Genomic DNA, 14,558 nt, shown 5'->3' with positions numbered 1-14,558 from the left:
GTTTGCTCTGCTGGTTCAATTAAAAAGTGTAGTGAGCTATTACCATGTGATTATGAGCTCTTAATAAATGAATTATTTAAACACACTTGCCAGCGCTCAAAGGCTTCCAAGCCTCTCTCAGGCAGGTATCAACAACAACTCAGATAAGAATCCAAGCCCATCGTCAAGGCGCAGGCAGGCCGACATATCCTTTTCAATGGCTTAGTATGCTTTCTACTAATTTCCAGGAAGATTATTTCAGAATCCTCGATGGGCCTAAGAGATCCGTGTAACTAACTTCACACCTGCATGACACATTTTTCCTAACAGCTGAGCGGCAGAGAGCTGACGTGCTCTCTGGCATCTGGGTTACAGAGAACAAGTTTGCGGCCTGCTTCTTCTAAGCCGCCAGCATCACACTTCCTATCAGCAAGAGGCATGATAAATGTATCTGGGGTAGCTCACTTGGTAGTCCAGTTTCACGCCTGGAAAAGGGTATTACTGGGCCTTCCTGCAATCTTCAGCTGCAGGGAGGTGGAGCACGAAGCACCCATAACAGTCTGGCAGAACAAGGAGGAGGTAATGAGAGGCGAGTCTGAGCATAACCCCAGGACCTCGCCAACCCACAAACCTAGACAGGGCAGGAAAACCTGGTCTTGAGTACGTCTGTTTGTATTTACATGTCTACTGAACAGGGCCATAAACTAAAGCTATATGCTCTGGGGTGGAAGTCTGCACCCTTATAGAATGCAGTCCTGAAATGTAACAGAAATGACCTTGGACAGATGACAGGAGGGCCAGCCTTACAAGATATGTTCCAACACATGAACAGCACCTGGGTTCGGTCTGGGCCAGGCTCTACGTGGGAAGGTTCATGGTAGAGCTGCTGTGAGAAGGGATTCTCTGTCCCAAAACACGGGGTTCTGCTTCAAGATGTCTGCAACTCATTTGGGGCCCTAAAGAGCATCCAACTCTGCTTAGGTTGCTGCACATCCTCAGCATCTGCCCTCCTGAAAAACAGCCCCTTGAGAAGGACAGAGGGTGAGAAGAATAAAAAGCAAAACATTCCAGGCAGAGCACAGAGCATGTGCAAAGGCACTGGGGCAGGAGAATGTGATGCATTTGAAGATAGGAAGGTTAACTGGTAGAGTATGACCAGAACACGAATATGATGGATGACAACTGTAGCATGTATCATGAAACTGGGCTCTGCTGGGCCTTGTGGGCCACATAGATCCGTCTTAAGAGCAACAGAAGCTCTTAGTAAAGGTGAACAAAATATTATGCTCTAAAAAGACCAGGATGGCAGGAGAATGAAGAAAGCACTGGAGGCAGACCAGAGCAGATCTGGGTGGACTAATTCAGCAGCTATGTTACAGGAGTGAACAGATGGTGACTTGGGCCAGTGCAGTGGCAGGGGAGATGGCAGGAGGGTGGCCAGCGACACCCTGGAGATAAGATTTCCAGAACCTGGAGGTGGATTAGACATGAATGCCGAGGGGGAGAGGTACACAGGCTGCCCTCCAGATTTCTAAGCTTATAGTACTAGGTATTCAAATGCTGGTACCAGTCATCCATGAAGGGCCCTAGGCAGGATCTGCTTTTGGAGAGGGAAGACGTCAAATTTGGTTCTGAATGTGAATTCAATAACTTGGACACATCAAAAGAGACTGAACAAGAAAGTAAAGGAGGCACTCATAAATGAGGCCAAGTGCCACCTTCCCCATCGGGGTTCACTAAGTGAGCTTCACTGACCTCATTCGATATGCAGTGACTCTGTGGCACACCCTCTTTCCAAGAGTAGAGGTCACAAAGTCCTGTATCTCTACCCCAAGTCCTCCTGTGCCCTTCCAGAGCTCTGGTTCTACCCTCAGCAACAGATGAGATATGTCCCAGAGCTCCAAAATGGGGTGACCCCAAAATGCATACAACCGTGGGCAGCTCTGTGTACACACCCGCTTCCCAGGGAACGGCTCCCAGGCCTGTGGGTGACGGGTGACGGAGTCCCAGCAGGTCCCTTGCAGGCCCTAACAGGTGTCCCGATCTAGCTCTTACAATGAGCTAGGATCAACCTCAAAGACGTTCACTTCATCAGACTGTCTGCACGTCTAAAATGGAGGAGAGACTCACATGTCTGCACGGAGTTGCTGAAGAACCTATTTCTCTCCTTCTCCACCCCCATCTCCCCAATGCTTAGTTACCACTGTGTGCAGGTCACCGTGACCTAACACTCACACAATCCCAAAGTCAGTGGCAGGGGAGGGAGGAGAGAACAAACAGGTGTCTGTGACCCTGACTGGCATCAGCTACAACCAAGCCGGTCATACATCGCCTCCGTCTCACCACACGTCAATGGGACAGGGGTGCCCCTCTGGGAGCTGGACTTCGGATGCCAACGCGAGGAGTGATCCGAACGGCCTGGCGCGGGGAACGCACCAGGTCTCAGCAATGGCTAGACGGCCTCAGGAGACCCAGTGAGCCACACAGCCTAGAAGCAGCACCCCCCCAGCCTATTTCAGGGCCTCACTGGACCCACTCTGGGCGTTCACCATTGTCAGACTCGGTTAAAAAAAAAAAATGGCAAAGCGAGAAGGAAGCGGCAGAAATGTCATTAGCATAGCAGCAACAGCACAAGGAAGGGGTCAGCGAAGCAGAGAAACAAAGAGGAGACATCCAGAGAATGGAGGGCGAAGACAACATTGGGATCAACCCTTTCTCCTGTGCAGACTTAAGATTTCAGCGTGAATCGGGTTTTCCAATGACAACGACCCAGACCCTGCCGACAAAACGGGAACTCGGCAGTTTTGGCGAGGGAGGGAAAACGTCTTTTTAAGTTACTGTCTAAAAGAGCAAAGACTACCTTTGAGGCCAGACTGCTGCCATTTCCACAGACACCCTCTGCGGCTGCCCCACCCACACTCGCCCCTCACTAGGCTGAAAAGCAAGCCGCACTGAAAACAAGAGTCATCTTTCAGGAGGGACGAGGCCAGCGTAATGGCTGGGAGGCCCTGGAATTCCCTTCAATGAAAGGTTTGTCGTGCGCAGTGTGGGAAACCCTGACCAGCTGGAAGCTCACCTGCCCACTGAGTGAAATTCAAGGTCGGTCTTTAGAGCCCAGCGCCACCTTTGCCGGCTTTATCTTTCCGATGAGAGATTAAACGCTCACTTAAAAGTTTAAATGGACTTTTAAAAAGTCACTACTTTGATCCTCTAGCAGTCTACAAGGTTTTAAAGTTGTAAAACCATTAAGATCTCTATCCCAAAGATAATCAACGTCCCATATTCAGGGACCGAGTTAACTGGGGATCTGTCCTGGCCACTTAATATTCTAAGCAAGAGGTCTAGGGGAAGTTGTGGAAAAGACTGAACTGAGAGGTTTGCTCAGGGGAGCAGCGGGCCAGCGTCGGGGTTGGTAGAGGCTCCCCAAAGGCACCCAGAAGACAGGTCCAGCTCTGAGGGGCACTGTGCACTGTACGCCAAACACTGCGCTTCCAGAAACAAGCACTTGGAGACAAGTCCTTTGCTGGGATACTTACGGACGGTGTCGTTACTGGAATCCCACGCCTCCACAAGTAAAGTGTAGGACCTCTGCAAACAGATAAATGACACTTAGTATTCGGAAACAGGGGTCGGCGCTCAAGGTCACACTGCCTCGGCCTCCCCGCACTCCCCACCGAACAAAACCAGAAAGCTGAAATAAAAATTCTGTTTGCTGTTTAGTGAAACCAATTCCCCTTCCCACTCCAACACCCACTCCGGGGACGGGGACGGGGACGGGGACGGGGGGGGGGGGGCGCACTGTGGTCATCACGTTGGCAGCTCCAAATCCTTGTCAGGAAATGCCACCTCCCTATAGGTGAATACAACCGACAGTTTTCCAAAACTTTCCAGACCCTAATTCTAGCGCATGAGGAAAACACACACAAAGAATTTATTCTAAGCGAACCTAACTAGGGCTCTGTACCGGGGGAGGGGAGCCCATCCAGGAGGGCTGGGTATTGCTAAGGTTACACTGCGGGCCCTGGGGGGGGCGGTCCCCAGGGAGGCCCCCTTTTCCTTTTTCAGAACCCCTTTGAAAGCCCTGTCTGTGTGAGACCATCTCGGCTCCCACAAGTATCAGGTGACTCTAGGAAGCAGGAGGGGTAGGTGCAGAGACTCCCAAGACAAAGGCAGCAACCTAAATTGGGGTGCCTGGAGCAGGGGGTCAGGCCCCCTGGGGAAGAAAGTACAAAAAAGAAAGAAAGAAATAACCACACATTTGAGGGTTATAGATATTGATGAACTTATCTGTCAATAAGATCTAACATTCCAAGAATAATCAAGAGTTTGCTAACTAAATGAGTCTCTGGACGCTGGCGGGGTGCCAGCTATTATACTGAAGGCACCTTTTATCTTCCAAGCTTATCTCAGAATTCCACCTCCCCCCCAAATCCAAGCCATTAGCAAATTCTCCCCCTTTTACTCAAACCTTCGTTTGTAATTTAGAATGAGGTCAGTCTCACAACAGCTCCGGGCTTTAAATAAACTCTCTTGCAATCGTGGGCGCTAGAGAAATCTATCCACAGGGGATGGGGGGTGGGGGAGTGAACAGCTCACGAACCTTTTCCCTTTTACACGTCCCTGTGCTGTCACTCACTGTCAGGTAACGATACATCAGAAATAGCCTCCATTGATCAAATAATGCCGTGGCCACCAGAAACACTCACCAAGAGGAGGCCCCTACAAAGTGAAGGCGAGGCCTGGGGGGGGGGCGCTTCATTCATAACTCAAGGCAAGCTTACCGCTCACACAGCGATACCGCAGGCCGTTGCTGAATATAAAAATATCTTGTGATAGACCCTGCCTTGGTTGGAATGCAGCTGAAATTATGTTTCATACTCAGAGCAGAGCAGGATTCCGTTTCGTTCACTGATAACTGTGGGAAAATGCTCAGAAAAGCAAGCAAAACTGGGCAAGCCAGGGCACATGCCCAGCGCTCTCCTGTTAGTGGCCAGAGCTCCAAACTCATTGTCGTCGTCGTTAATATTTTATTAGTGGAAGTCACACCTGATCTACGGCCTCTCTGCTCCCTAGGACTTCCTACAAATGATGGGACTCTTCCCTGAGCCAATCGCAAGAAAATTTTATTTCTCTCCTGATTTGAGGCAAGCCAGAGGAGGCCAGATGTGGGGCTGATCCTGTATAATTTCGCCCTTCATCTGTGCGTCACGTTGAGCTCCACGTTCTTCACTTCCACATATTGTTGTAATTAATCCTCTGATTAGATGCATTGATACCCGGACTTCAAGCAGACTTGCACAGCGCTAAACACATTAATGCCCACAAAGCCCTGGGAAAGGGAAGGAAGGCATCCTGGGACCCAGTTGGTGCAACTGGATTAACTGCTCCGTGCTCAAGAGAGAAGGCATCCCTCAGTCTTGCACAAGAACTTGGGAGACCAAGCTGTCTACCAGGCTCATCCTGGCCAGAACTGGAACTACTTCAGAAGCTGCTGAACAACACTGTCCCACCAGGAGGAAAAGGGGTGGCAGGGCTCCGGGTGGGTCATGATTTTCCATAAACTGCTCGTTGGAGGCGCACACAGGGTGCGGGGTGTGAGCTGGAGACTGCTGCGTTGGCAGCGAAGCCTTGCTCAGAAAGACTAAAGCAGCCTGGATCTTCACTTCCCTTGCTTCAGAGAAAGGGATGGGGGCTGTCGGATTCACTTCCTGGGCCAGGAGGATTCCTCTCGCCCAGCCCTCAGAGAAAAGGATTCCCTTCAAGGCCCCTATTAGGAGGCACTCCTCCCACCCACTCCATCCCCACACTATAGATCAACAATCAAGATAATTGGACAATGATTATTAGCTGCTAGGGAACTTTAATTTTTCCCAGGCCCACGCTTGACCTCCGTACATCCTGGAATATACGTCGACTCCGAGATCCAGACCACGCGTGCCTTGTGCCCTCAAAGCGGGGTCCTCGGCCGAAACCGATGATCCACAAGGATCATGTCACACTCAATTAGCCACCGCAAATCTGACCCCAAGCAGAGGCACCAGGCCCTCCCAAGGGCTTGGAAAGGTGTCCCAGGCAAGAAGACTGGTGAGTGTTCAAATGTAATGAGTTCATATAAAAAAAAAACTACCAAAAAAATAAAAATAAAAAAGGAACAGCAAATACCTGGATTTTTCTTGGTTTCATACTATTAAACCCGAGACCTATCAAGAGTCACCTGGCTTTCTTCTTTATCTTCCCCCTTAAATTTGCCCAGCCAAGTGGCCTGGGGACAAAGGCTCCAGAGGGATGGTTGCTAACAGACCCCCAGTCTGCCTTTGCAGAGTGCATCAGTCCTGCCCCTTCCCAGCCAGACCCTAGGACACCCGGCAGCACAGTGCTGGGTTCTCAGGTTCTCCTTCCAATGCAGCAGGAAGGAGGCACGGCCGCCTCTCAGAACGACCTCTCGAAAGTACTTCCACAGACTTTTACCTAGGAGCCGCCTGGCATCCAAGTCCCGTGGCAGCCCAAGGCCACCAGGTCCCCTCCAAGCACCTCCTTCCACCCCTCAGCACTGAGGCTGGGGAGGGCTGTGTGCTGGGCCCATCCCACTCCACAGTGGTTACCTTGGCACCAGGCAGAGTGGTAAGCACTTAATTGCCACATTAAGAAGGGGGATGTAAGAAACAAAGGTAATTGTGTTGGCAGCTGGGAGCTTCCTTTTCCTGGCAACAGTGGCAGCCAAACCAAGCCCTGAGAAGCGGCTGCCTCCACTCCTGCCAAGCTGACGGACACAAACAAACCGCCATCCAAACGGCACGTGTGCAGCGTCCAAAACTCCAGGCCACTGCGACAGGCGGCCCGAGGAACTCACACCCTGGGAATGCCCATCTGCCCGTGGGGCCATTGTACAGAGGCACTCGCCCTGGGCTTGTCTGGGGCCATGTACTCTGCTGACTCAACTGTCGCTTCCTGTTGCTGACCCTGTATTAGCATTATTGTTGAAGAGGCCTCATTATTCCCTGTAATCCTCATTTCGATCAGTTCGGCCACACTATTGTCCTGCTTGTGTCTGGGTGGCCAGCGCGTAAAATATTCCAGTCACAAACATTAAGTAAAGGAGCCAGAGGTTCCGCATGTGGTCACAGGCACACTTACACAAACAATTCACGTAGCGCAGGGTTTTTGGCCAGGTGAGACTTGGAGAAAGGACAACTATCCCACAACATACAATCTAAGGAGACTTTAGTCATAGAAAGCCATTTAGTTTGCAGGGCTTGACATTTCAATAGAGTCCGATCGGGTTACAAAGAGCGATTTTCTCATGAAAGCCCACCTCAAAGACCCACCAAGCGGGCCCCAGAGCTCATATCCAGATGAGACTCAATGAGATGCCCCTACCCCTTTCCCATCGTTACCCTTACCTGCTTGAAAAGCATCCCACTGATAATTAAATGCACCAGTTACAAAAGGGTGACGAGGTTAATAGATAGAATACCGAAAAGCCAGCCAAGCACAACCGCTGGTTCACACCGAGCAAGCCTGAACAAGAAGTCTTTCTACTTCTTTACCAAAAGTGCATAAAAACTGGGCTGAGCTGGTGGAGGGCTCTGAATGTTTGACTATTTACATATCACTTTTAACCACTGGGAGCCATGTTGCGGAATTTCTTCCCTGTACACATAGTGCACCAGTGACAAATGTCACTACCACCATAGAAACAAGGGTCACAGGGCAATCCAGTGATCAGAAACCAGCTAGGAAGTCACAACAGGGTCACTCTGCCACAAGAGCCAAAATAAAGATAGGACATTTCTGAACCCAGAGCCCTACCCCACCTCCACTACCATTCTAGAAAACACAGGAATCATAGCTTCTGATATATCTTCACACATCTTCCTAAAGCTGAGGGACAGTTTAAGTTTAGTTTTAATTTTTTTTAATGTACTTAAAAGCTGGAGCCAAGTGTCAGTCTTCTCAGCAGCTCAGAACCTAACTTAGGGGTTGCTGCGGAGAGGAGAGAAGGGGTAGGAACATACCTCTCAAGTGCACAAGGGGGAATGCTCAGAAGTATGTGCCTTTATGGGTTACCACGCTAACTGCACGGACATCCAACGAGTATGCATTCTCACACTGGAACTAATCTTGAAACCCTGATATTGGAACCAAGTTCCTGCCCTTCTGCAATAGGCCTATGGCCTGTGGCTGCTGTGAATCCAGCCAAGTCCTCTGTTTACATTCCCATATGCAGATCGGGACTGTGGAAACTCCTTGTTACCTTGGTTTAATTCTTTTGTGTGTGTAACATCTTTCCTCTATACCTTCCACTTGCCTTCTGTCCACCGGTCCCTTACCACTCTTGGCTGCACAGATTTTAGGCAGTACTCAGGCTGCTGGTTTCCTAGGAGGCTCCCGTAAGTGGCTGCAACTTCTCCTTCCTTACCCATCCAACTCCCCCAAAAGTCCTTTGGCCAAAAGCTTCACTGTTCTCTAAAAATATTTGAAGTCCCTGCAGAATTAGGAGTGGGGAGTTGGTGGGTTGCACACTCATGTAAGTACTGGAGGTTTGAATAAGTTGCTAAGGAAACAAGACAACAAGAAGGAAGAAAACACAGAGGTTACACCTGGAAGAGAAAAGCTATGAGAAGCCAAGTACCTTGAATAGAAGGATTCCATCTGGGGAGCAGTCATGCTGCAGACACTTGGTACAATACATTCCCGAGCCCAGTTTTGCAGTGCAGACACGTCATTTCATCGTTTTCCCGGAGTCTTAGGGCAAAGGGTGTTTTCTCCACGCACAGAAAGAGTCCCTTGCTCTGAGCACGTACACACATGTGCCCCGTTTGTTTGTATGCATTCTGACCACATGGATTGCATATACAGGCTGCAGAAATGAGCCGGCTTAAATGAGTACCCCCCTTCCCTCCGCCCTCCACGTGCCCACACAACTGTGAAGGTTCAGGGACTGGAAACACAGAAGACATCAAGGCAAGGACTATCAATTTATTCTGATTAACCTCCGGCATCCAATTTACGCAAACCCCTGGCAGCTGCTCATTCAGGCCTTAAGAGTGATGGGGGCCAAAGCGGGCATCCCTCTGGTATAAAAGAATCACACTTCATTGAATTTTCTTTAAAAATTAAGTTGACCTCAGCAGTCAGGGCTTTCATCAATGTTAATGACATTTAAATATGAAGCTGAGAGACCAGATACCTCACCTGCTTCCCACAAAAGTATCTCTGGGTTCATTTCACCTAATGGGGTGGGGGGGCCGTGTTGGAGTTCCTTTTTAGCTATTGGGGCTGGGTGGTAGTAGTTACACTGGTAATGCACTTTTAATACACAGGGACTACTGAGATATCACACTTAATTTGGGAGGGGCAACCTGCCCATTTCAATGATTTATAAACAGTAATTTCCAAATTATTTCTCATTAAACCCAATTACCTCTCACCTTGTATGCTATCACCGGGCCCCCAGATTGGAGGATCATAAATCAGGCTAGTTGCTTCAAGTCAAGCCCCTCCGAGCAGTATTGGTACGGGGATTAAAAGCCAACAATGAAAACCACCACAAGGCTGGAGCTGGGCAGCAGACACCTAGTGGGACATAATCTGATACTATAGGGCAGGCAGTCCCACCTCTACAGAGATTCCCACGTGGACACTGGGATGCGGATTATATTTCACATCTGACCGAATCGCTTCCTCCTCTTCCTCTCCAGAACGTCAACAGTTGTTTGATCGGGGTCATAACTCCAAACAAAAGACACGAATTCTACAACCTTGTAAAATGACTTTCAATCGTGTCCCCCTGAACCACCACAGCTCTTCTTCCACTGTCAGCAAATTTCGGGTGACCGAACTGTGGCTGCCTAGGGGGTTGGGAATCAGTGGCTGGAAGTTCAAGGTCTGAGTTGTTCTTAAGCCAGATAGCCTATAAATCTTGAATTCTGTACTAAGTTCAGTCATTAGCTAGTCAAGGAAATCAGCTTTAAATAGACATGCTTATTAATATTTAATTGCCAAACTGAATGAAGCTGTGCGCTTATTTACTTCCATGCTGATTCCGCTACCTGGGTGCTTTCACTTCAGTTAACACTCAGCCTGGAATCATTCTTGAAAGTTACAGTACTGTGGTGTTTCTCTAACCGCACTCAGAAAAATAAACTAAAACAATACACCTGAACTCTGGTTTCTTTTGGGAAATAAAGCTTATATTTCACAGCAGGCCTTTTGGGGACAGCAGGGTGGAGACTTGTTTAGAAGTGATACATGCATTTTGGCCTAACTTCCAAAGAACCACACTCTCAGTGTAGCCCCCGTGACCCCCCCCCCCCCATTCTAGAAAGTCTATTTCATGGTTGGTGACCCGCTGGCCTGAAACCACAGAAGAGCTCCAGCAAATCAATCATCTGCCCTCACATGCCACTTCCGCTCCTTCCCCACCCAGGACTCTCTGCCAAGTGTCAAAAGGGGACAGACACACCTTCTAGGTCACTTTCCCCAGCCAGTCTGGGGAGTAAAGCTCCCTGTTCCCATCCATCCCCTGACCCTACTCTCCAAAATAAATCTCAGCCAGGCCTGCAACGTTTCCACATCACTAATAAGATTCCTTTTATGGTCTTGTGAAAAGCGAGGGGCTCGGAGGGTGGAACTACCTGGAGGCCCCTTCCAGAAACTCCAAACACACGTTCAAGGGCAGTCAGCATTCACAGTCAACTCGGGCCCAGCCAGATTAAAAATGTAGCTAACCTCTTTAGCTTAAAATTCTCCCTAATAGGGGATTAACAAACAAGATAAACTTGTTTTATAAAAATGAAATCCCACAATAGAAACAGCCCTCCATTCTCAGAGAACAACACATATCACAGGTGTTTAAAAACTCCTTTTAGCAGCATGTTTCTGCTAACTGTCTTATCTTCTCCACAGCAGAGGGCACTTTATAAAGCCAGCTCCTATAAACGTAAAGAGCCACCCCAAGCTTCACACACACTTAAGACATTCTACCTCTCCCACTGCCGAGTTGGGAATCACAGCCCTGGCCCGCGGATAGGAGGCAGCAGAGTGCACCCCTTCAGAGCACGTGGTGGAGAGTATTCCCTGAGGCACAGAGCTCCCCCTCTCTCACGGCCCACCCTCCAGCACAGGCTGGGCCAAGCCACAGTCCTGGCAATGAGTCACGCCTCCTGGACAGCAGGACCGGGGCAGAGGGCACCAACATTTTCCCCTTTCCTCCTCTTCTGCAATCACATTCATCTTCCATCCACCCTTTTCAGAATGTTGCAAGGGCCTCGCTATGGGGTCTACCAGCGGGGGCCCGGGCCTCCTCGAGTGGTTCTCAGACCCGGGTCCACATACTTGAACCCGCGAGAACTGCCTCTAACAGGCCACCCCTTCCAGGCCCTGGCACGCCCCTAAAGGCTTGTGGGGACCATGCGCCCACCCGACAAGGGCATACCCCCGCCCTTCCCGGGGAAGTTTGCAAACACAGCTGTTCCAGAGCTCGGGAACCACTGGAAGTGAGGCCACAAGGCTATGCCGCGCGGGGGCGAGGGCAGGAAGGAGCCGGCAGGGGGCGGAGGCAGCTCCCGCGAAGGCCCAGAGACACCCTTCCCCACCCCCCCCAACTCCGGCAGCAGCTCCTGGGCTCCTGTGCCCAGCCCGGAGCGCGACCCTCGCAAGCACCAAAGTCTCCTGGGGAGCAGCGGGAAACGGGTTCCCTCCACACCCTCCAGGAAGGACACACCCGCCCTCCCGGCCGTTCACGGGAAACGGGAGGGTGCCAATTTGGACTGCGTTCGAAGGCCAAAACTGAGTTGAGTAGCCTTCCACAGCATTTAATTGTTGAAGCAAAGATCATCTATAATGACCTACTGGCCCCGGTAGGGAGGGTTACTCTGGGGCCTTCAAGTTGCAAGATAAACCCGTTTTCCTGGGAACTTGCCCAAAAATCTCTCGGGTCCCTTTTTCGTGCGCTTAGTAAAAAGCGAGAACGGGGCCTGCCAAGTCCTGCTCCGTAGCCGCCCCCCCCCCCCGCCCCATTTAAAAAAAAAAAAAAAAAAAGCCTTCTCCAGTTAGCTCCGTGTCAAGTCAAGGCCCTTCCATCCCTCTTGCAAGGGAAAGTAAGGCTTGGCAGGCGCGGGTGCGAACCTCGGCGCGGCCTCGCTGCCTGTGTCTGTCACTCACCGGCCAGGCGAAACTGAAAGGCAGAACTATACGGTTGCGTTCATTGCCGCGACTGGTCTTGAGGTTGAAGGTGTTGCCCCCGATGACAGGAGTGGACCCTGAGCCGAAGCTGCAGGGTCCCCCGGCCGTGACGCGGGACTGGTACTCCTTGAGGCACACTTTGAAATACGTGTCACACTCGTCGCGGGCGCACTTGCGGTCCCCCGGGTTCCGGGCGCCGCCACAGCAGTTCCCGTTCTGCAGCTCCCCGTTCACATTCTGCATGGACAGGATCTCCAACTCGAACTGGCCGGAGGCCCCGCACACCTGCCGGCGAGGAAGGGAGGTCAGCACGGGGAAAAGTTGTTTTCTTCGAGGGTGGAAGTGGCGACTCCCTCCCTCCCGCCCCGATGAGCCCTCCGCGCCAAGTGAAAAGAATTTTGCAAAACTGAGCGCAAAGAATCAACGTGATTCCTGGGGAAAAATGCACGAGTGCGGGAGAAATCCGACGACTGCCCGGAGTAGCAAGAGCGGAGCGAACGCGCCCCCTGCCCAGCCTGGAGGGTACATTTGGGAGAACGGGGGCTCCCCCAGCCCAGGTGCAGCCTCTCGGGCACAGGGGCCCGGTCGGGAAGCCGGGCGACAGAGGACTCCTGACCCCGCTCGCGGCGCTCAACCGCAGGCGTCCTGGGCGTCGCGAGGGAAAGGAGAGGGCGGGCCGTATGAGTGAGGCCCGGCGGGCTCCTACCTTGACTCGCAGGGCGCAGAGCAGGGCGAGTAGGAGGCTCAGGGGGCGCCCGGGCCGGTCGCGCGTCCGTGGGGACCGCATCGCTGCGCCGCGCGCCGCGGGCACTCGGGACGCCACCGCCGCCGCCGCTGTTCGCACTGGTGTTCCCGTGGGTGCTGCCGCCGGTGCTGCCGTCGCCGCTGCCCCTGCGGTCGCTGCGTCCCGGCTCTAATATACTCCGCCGATTGGAGCATGCACGACTGGAAAACAACACCACTTTTCAAAAGCCCTTTCAAGAGCGGCCCGTTCCAGAAGGCAAAGAGCCCAGCCTCCTTTTTTATTCTGATCGCTTCTTTGAGGCGCTCCCCCTCCTCTTCCACCTCCCGGCTTTCTTTCCTTCTCTCGCGCTCCCCTTCTTTTATTATTATGATTATGCGCAGCCTTTTATTCCCTTTCAGATCAGCTGCACAGAAAGGAGGGAGGGGAGAAAAAAAAAACCCAAGCCCAGCTCTCGGGCCGGCCGCAGGTAACACAATGACGCGTGCCCGCTCGGCTCTCGGAGAGGGACTCGGAGAGCCCGTCTGGGAGCCGCAGCCCCGGCTGGCCACCTTTACCCAGCGCGCCGGACAGGCGCATGCGCGCTATTAATATTCATGAGGGGCGTGTCCGTTGGAGGCACGCCCCCTCCCCTCCGGGTTGATGGGGGCTGGGGGAGTACAGGGAGGAACTTGGAAGGGGCTACGCGGTTCAGGGATAAGCTGGGACGGCGGCGACGTTGCCGAGCCTAGCGCAGACCCCCGCCCCCGGGAGCTTTGGGCCGGGCGGCAATTAGGGGAAGACGCGGGGAGGAATTGAGAAGTGCCCTTGGCTCGGAGACGCACGGGGACCTTCGTGCGGACCGCCCCCCTTCGGGCGCCTCGGGCCGTGCGCCTGTGCCCGCTCGTCGGGGCCCCAGGTGGAGGTGCCGCGGCCCGGCCCGAGCGGTCGGCGTGGGGGAGCTTCCGCCTTCCGAGCCGCCTGCGTCAGCTGCGGCTTTCGCCCCAGGAGGAGGGCCTGCCCGCCGGGAGCCCGGCCCGCTTCCCGCGAGTGTGCGGGCGGCCCAGCGCGCGCTGCTGGCGGCAGTGGCGGCGGCGGCGGGGAGGCTGGCGCGCTTTTGCCGTCGGCTCGCCCGGCGGAGGCGACCTGGGCAGGCGCTGCTGGGAACTTGGACAAACTTGCCGGGAGCCAGCCAGGCTTGCCGCAGATACGTGGGGAAGCCTCGGCCGCGCCCCACCCCCTCGTAAATCCGAGGCTACAGAGCCTCGGAGGGTTCCCAGCTCCATTCCCAAAATGCGCCAGGGCAGAGTCGAGGGGGAACCGGGGAGAGGGGTGCAGGCACGCCGGGGCCCTGCTCGGGCTTTGGGAAAGGCGGGCAGAGGTGTTGGTGGCCTTGGGCTCACCCTCTCAAAGCCCCTCCGCCCAGGCCGCAGTGCCGGGATTGCACCTGTAGGCGGCCTCCGAGCTGCTTTCTGGGTGGCCAGAGTTGAGCCTGGAAGGGGCTATCTCCCCGCCAATACCCGGCGGCAGAACTTGGCTTCTCTGGGGTGGCAGTGGAAATTATTGCTATAGTATTTCCACCTGAGGTGAGCCTCCGGTCATAACCAAGGTCAGAGGAGACCTGCGGGCCAGCCGAAGCGCCTCTCAATCCCTCTTCTGCAAGACCTGCTGT

General features: G+C 53.0%; 1 protein-coding gene across 1 annotated transcript in view; it reads right to left on the bottom strand.

Moving 5' to 3' along the window:
* JAG1 (jagged canonical Notch ligand 1) overlaps positions 1 to 13,476 on the bottom strand; it is a 36,692-nt gene extending 23,216 nt beyond the window's left edge. The window contains exons 1-3 of the mRNA XM_066234656.1: positions 12,872 to 13,476; positions 12,145 to 12,450; positions 3,516 to 3,567 (exon numbers count right to left, since the gene is read on the bottom strand). Coding sequence (XP_066090753.1) covers positions 3,516 to 3,567; positions 12,145 to 12,450; positions 12,872 to 12,952 — 439 coding nt within the window. The 5' untranslated portion in view covers positions 12,953 to 13,476. The remainder of the gene's footprint in view (positions 1 to 3,515; positions 3,568 to 12,144; positions 12,451 to 12,871) is intronic.
* Positions 13,477 to 14,558: the final 1,082 nt, after the last annotated feature.

Source organism: Saccopteryx bilineata, chromosome 6 (assembly GCF_036850765.1).
Source record: "Saccopteryx bilineata isolate mSacBil1 chromosome 6, mSacBil1_pri_phased_curated, whole genome shotgun sequence".
Lineage (NCBI taxonomy): Eukaryota > Metazoa > Chordata > Mammalia > Chiroptera > Emballonuridae > Saccopteryx > Saccopteryx bilineata.
Note: the sequence above shows the minus strand (reverse complement) of the source record. Positions and strands in the feature narration are given on the sequence as shown.